The sequence below is a fragment of the Vipera ursinii genome (genome assembly GCF_947247035.1).
Source record: "Vipera ursinii genome assembly, chromosome: 12".
Classification (NCBI taxonomy): domain Eukaryota; kingdom Metazoa; phylum Chordata; class Lepidosauria; order Squamata; family Viperidae; genus Vipera; species Vipera ursinii.
This window is the reverse complement of record NC_139525.1, coordinates 3,113,863-3,119,862: the sequence shown is the minus strand read 5'-3', so window position 1 is coordinate 3,119,862 and position 6,000 is coordinate 3,113,863. Positions and strand designations below refer to the sequence as shown.

The following is a 6,000-nucleotide window of genomic DNA, read 5'->3' as shown; positions in this document are numbered from 1 at the left end:
GACCAGCCAAATGTGGCCAGAGCTGCTTTCTGATTTTGAACTATAGTGGTATAATGTGGAATAAAATACTTTAAGACTTAGATTTATTTATTTTTCTAAAAAAATAATGTGAATTATTGACTGCCATCAAGTGAACCTTTTAAACTAGATTCGGACTCAAGTTGTTAAAAATCTTGCCACATGGATGCAAAACTCCCACCCACCCCCAGATGTCCCAGCAGTTTGAAGCACTGACATATCACTTTCTGAAATTATAGGATTATATAAGGGAATATAGGTACAAGTGATTCTCCTCTCAATTATCTAATAAGAATGGAATATTATTCTGGAGAGATAATGACAAAAAATGGTATTTACATTGTTAGATGATTGATGATTTTCGTGGATTAATTTCCCCCAATCCCTCCCCCCCTGACATTTACAAGTAAACTGTTGACATTAATAGGACCTTCCTTAAGTTTATTCCTTCATACAAAGTCTATTGTGGAGGACCTGTGCTGTTTTGCAAAAAAAAGAGAGAGAGAGAAAAATCAAAATGAAAATGATATTAGCCAATGTCCAGTTTAAAACCAAATTTAAAAAAGCAATTCATGGAAATACAGTCTAGCTAAAATCAAGCTGTTGACTGAATTCAAGAAACCTTACTCACAGGTAAGGATTGCCATGGTTCTAAACTGCACTGGCATCGGTCCAAATGGATAAAGCTTATACATTAAATGATAAGACAACTCTGTAAGGCTTACCAAGGCTTACTTATTGTTTTTAGGAAAAAGAAATATATTTTGAAGTTCAAGGCAGTGTGTAATGGAAGCGGACTCTGATCTTAAAGGCTTTCTTCCCCTTATCCCTTGTGTTTTGGTTTCTTTACTTCCCTTTGTGTGTGTGTGTGTGATAAAAGAAATACACCCTGCAGCTGTTAAGGGGTTGTCAGTCTTGCCTTCCTTCTTATATCTTGGGTTTTATTCCTAGGATTGGAAACATAGGTGGAGACGGAACAACTGGCACATCCTGCTTAAAAGCTCCTGGTAGGGATGGATATCAATGGATGTGTGGCCTCCGCTGGATGAGTGGAGAAAATATGATGATAATTTACAATTTCTTCAGTACACAACTCCCTCTGCTATGGGAAAACCCTTCATCTCACAGCCCTCCCAGCTGTTGCTGTCAGCCAAAAGATCTCTTCCTGCCGAACGTGAACAGGAGGAGGACAACAAACCTAATTCTTGAATTTGTTGGCATCTTTTCCAACCCTTGTGTCTTTGTGAATGTCTTGCCTGACGAAGTGTTCTGAAGGATTTGAAAGCTCCCATACCTGCTTGGTGACAGGTTGGGGGTCCTATTAAAAGGATTGCCCTCCTGTAGATAGAAGAGGACTCTTAATGCCTAAAGGGCTTCATTAAAACCATTCTGGCGTGGGCTGCAACCCACAAAGAAGGACAGGTTTGAAAGAACATCTCAAAAGCTTTGTAGTGAGGAATGAAAAAACAACAACCCAACACCTCTCTAGGCTATCCCAGAAATGGAGTCATTACAGTGATTATACTGAGCCTTCTCAGTAGGCTTGGACATTGGGCCATCATAGATGAGAACCAGCTGGGTCCAGCTCTGTTTCTCAACTGTGGCAACTTTAAGACCTCTGGACTTCAATTCCCAGAATTCCCCAGCCAACACATGTTGGGATACAGTGAAACCTTGCTTTAACAAAACTTCTATTTCGCAGACTCTGGATGCCAATGATCCAGTTTCCATTTAGACATCCTTCTAAAACAGCTCACAAGTCCATCCCTTCCCAAGAAATCTAGAGGAGACAATGTATCAATGTATCTTTGAGCAATGATGATATCCTTATGCAAATGAGGCAATGAGGGTCAATCTATGTCATTTGCATAACATTACAGCTTCATTCACATCTTCAGACAATTGGCTTCATTTCCATCATGACATCCATTGCTGTGGTAATTAACGGCTGCATCTAATGGACATTCAAGAGTAATGGACACCCCCCACCCACAAATGGTTCAATTAAATGAGATTAAATGAGATTACCTTGTACCATAGATGAATCTATGGTAATTTGTGGAGATGCCCCACACATTTAGAATAACAAAAAACATCTCATCCTTATTTTTTTTAGATTAGAGAGAGATCTGGATGGACTACTGGGTATCATTTTCATTTAAAAGAGTCCCATGGTGGTGAAATAGATTTAAAAAGGGCATGGTGCTATCCCATCAAAAATGGAGATCCACAAAGCAGAATTACAAAACATGGTAGTTCACTGGCCTCGTTATAGAGATCTCCCAAAGTCTTTTGTGATGCATGTGTATTTATGTGCCGGTGTTAAGGCAGCGTGGAAATGCTTGAAGTTACAGTTGTTTAAGGACCACACTTTTGCAATTGTAACCATGACCTCTTGTCTAGTAACAAGTCAGGACTGAGCTGAGAATAGGGATGGTTTGTATCAGAAGGACAACATTGTGTTGTGAAAGAGGGAGTTTCTCTGCATTAATTGGCAGGCATGAGAATTTTCAGAAAGGGGCCCTCAAAATGTTATTAACCCGTCCCCCCCAAAATATATTTCTCGAACAAAGTGCAATACTGCAGGGATTGACCATTCTGTAGGTTACGGATGGCAATATTGGCAGGATCTAGGATCTGTTCATAGGCCATGGAAATAAACAACGCTGGTTCAACAGGAGGAGCACATACCCTGCTTGGAAGCTACATTTTCCATTTATGGCAATTCCACTCTGGACGGATAGAATAGTTTGTGTTTTGTATAAGACAGAAAGAGAGACAGCAACAAAATTAAACTCTATGAATACAGTTACAGGAGGAAGTGTGGCTGTCCATCGGTGATCACCTGTGCACCGATGAAGGAAACGGGATGGAGTTGTGACAGGTGGCATGGCCATCACTACAACAAGTGGGCTTCAGTGCGAAGCCAATGGAGTCCTTGACGGATGTAACGGACCAGGCTGGTCATACTGCTGTGTTGTGTCAAAGGACCCATCACCAAGTCCAAGTCTATGAAGAACTCTGAAAAACAGAGAGAAATGTTATTTTCTGCTCGTCTATTGGGGTGTGGGGGGGGGGGGAGAGTATATTCCCAAAGCAAGTGGCACGGAATTTATTTGTTAGTTTTCTATGCTCCCAATTCCCCCCCCCCCGATTTCTATCTCTCCATGTCTATCTATACATCCATATCTATGTGTCTTCCATTTGTCATCTGTCTCTCTCTCTCTCTAATACAGACATGTCAAACACAAGGCCCGGGGGCCGGATCCGGCCCGCGAAGTGGTTTCATCTGGCCCACGAAGCCATCCTGGAAACAGTGAGGGAACGGCCCCCACTGCCTTGGCCCTGGCCCAGAGACCCTCCTTCTGCCAGAGACCCTCAGATCTGTCCCACTCCTGCCCAGGCCCCCATAGGCACCCTTGATGTGAACAATTTAGAGCTGGCCATGCCCACCCAGTAGGCCATACGCACTCTAGCCACGCCCACCCAGTAGGCCACGCCCACCCTGGCCATACCCACCCGGCCCCCTGAGGGCAACCGCCATGCTGATGCGGCCCTCCATGAAATTGAGTTTGACACCCCTGCTCTAATATCTATCTATCTATCTATCTATCTATCTATCTATCTATCTATCTATCTATCTATCTATCTATCTATCTATCTATCTATCCTATCTATCTATCTATCTGTCTGTCTATCATCTTGGAACTTATATCTAATGGGCTTGTAGGACTTCAGAACCTCTAGTTTTGAAGAGAATAGGGCAGGGATCAACAATAATGGTTGAAACTTTGGTGAGAGTGCTAAATTCCCATGTTCTTGTCTGAGCTCAAGACATGGGACCATATATAATGGCAAGTATTGACACTCTAGTGAGCCTTTCTATTTTATAAGGGGGGGGCGTGTAGTTTGGTCTTTTACTTGGTCCCTTTAAGAGAGGGACAGGGCACCATCCTGTCCTCTCACACTTCCTTTTCTCAACTCCTCTTCACCCTCGGAGCCCTGGCTGATGTGCTTCAGAGGGTTAGTCTATGAGAAAGAAGAATACAGATACAGTCTTCCCGTCCATTGACTCTCCCTTTGGTGAAGAGTAATCCTCACCACAAACAGTAGCAAAGCCAGTCCGTGAGTCAGCATCTTCCGCTAACCTGCAAGATGAGAGCCGCTGGGTCTAATCGTTATCAATGTAGCCTTAGCAGATCTCAAACCGGGGGGAGAAAAAGAACGAGGGGGAGATACCTTTGTTTTCTTTTGTCAGTTTGTCGGCCATGTCCCAATGTTCGTAGCTCCGCAAGACATTGTTGGTGATGTTGACGTGGCTGGCAGCCATGTGGTGGATCCGTTGTGGGATGCTGATGGTCCCCACCGAAGAGGAGCCTGCAGTGCTTGTGGTACTTCCAAGGTTGCTGATGGGCGAGGGGCTCAGAGACATGGGGGATGGTGTTTCTGTGCTCCTGGGAACATGATAAAGAGCCAGTGGATTTGATTTCTATCACACCTTTGGTTGAGAAGCAGACCTAATCTAGTCAACGTGATCAAACAAGTCTAAGTGTAGAGTCCTTGGTGCTCTCCGAGCTTGGATAAATGTCTAGGGAGATTCTCAACCATCCAACTCATGGTTGTCCCAAAGCTGTTTTTTCCAAAAGGGAACTGGACTTCCTTGGTTTTTTTCCTTTGAAAATATTCTGCTTCTCATTCCAGAAGCTTCTTCTGTTCTTCTTCAGAACTAGGTAACATCATCAGTGCTAGAAGGGAGTGAGGTTTACTCTCTGCTTCTATACAAGGAGCTTACCCTATCATTGTTGGTGGAAGCGGTCTTGGTGAAGAAGACCACTTGGTGATTCCTTGGAACCACAGCCTAACCAACCACAGCCTAACCACAGCCTAACCCTACTTCTGTGTTAGCATGAAACTAAAAGTCAAAGAAAGAAAATGCAACTACAGCTTAACACACATTTAATCTGATTCCCCCCCCCCATCTCTAGACAGGGATGATCAACCGCTGTCTAGCTTCAACCCTGTTTGTTTTCATGTTTCCCTCTTTGGAGAGGAAGAGATGAGGGATCTCCGAGAGACAGTTGAAAGCATATTTCCCAGAATTCCCTGGGCATTCTTAGCACGGATGCACCAGGAGGAACTTCAAACTATTAACTAATACAACCCCGGTCAGCCATCTTGTTTCAGTAGGCCTCTTTCAATATACTTGTGGAGATGCATTCTTCTTACTCAGCGTACTTCCAAGAGCACCTTTTAAATAAATATACAATTGCTATAAATTCCTATCTTTTAGCCCCAAATCTTATAGTGGCATCCAAAAGTGATTTAGGGGCAATGTTCCAAAGAGAAACCTTTGATTAACTGCTGTCTTTAGTAGAATTTGTTTACTCTGTATGGTTGGTTGATTAATAAACACCGAAGTGAAGTAGGGCAAACGAAAACAATTCGGGGTATTTTCCTCCCCTTAAAGTCTTTCAAATTTCCCTTCCTGCTGCGAAGATTATTTTCAGGCGGCTAAATTAAAAAAAGAATCCAGCTATGCAATATGTTCTCAGGTCCCAAGATTCCCTACGGAAGCCAATCATGAGCCCAAAGGCTGTATCTAATTTGCATATTTTATTAACATTATTCCATTGTGCTTGACAATTAATCTGCTGGATATTGTGACAAGTGCGTTTTCTGTCAGCCATTTCATTTTATTTTATTTTTTCAGATTGAATAGTTAGCATCTGTCTCTTGCTAATATTACCAAAAAAGAAAAGAAAAGAAAAGAGAATGCAATAGCCTACTTTGGAAAGCCGATGTGAAACAATGATGATGATGATGAAGAATAACAGCAGGCTACTGAGGGTTAAAATATTCACGCTAAGCATGTACCCTGTAGTCCTCATTTTTTCCCCAGTTTGGCTTAGTCTCATAACATAGACAGAGATGGAGTTTAATCTGTCCCATCTCAGTTCGAAATTGTCCTTCAAGAATTCACCT

At 42.6% G+C, this 6,000-nt stretch overlaps 1 protein-coding gene across 1 annotated transcript in view; it reads right to left on the bottom strand.

Moving 5' to 3' along the window:
• Positions 1-424: 424 nt before the first annotated feature.
• Positions 425-6,000, bottom strand: part of AFF2 (ALF transcription elongation factor 2) — a 178,206-nt gene continuing 172,630 nt past the window's right edge. The window contains exons 20-21 of the mRNA XM_083371765.1: positions 4,258-4,472; positions 425-3,039 (exon numbers count right to left, since the gene is read on the bottom strand). Of these exons, the coding sequence (XP_083227891.1) occupies positions 2,918-3,039; positions 4,258-4,472 (337 nt within the window). The 3' untranslated portion in view covers positions 425-2,917. The remainder of the gene's footprint in view (positions 3,040-4,257; positions 4,473-6,000) is intronic.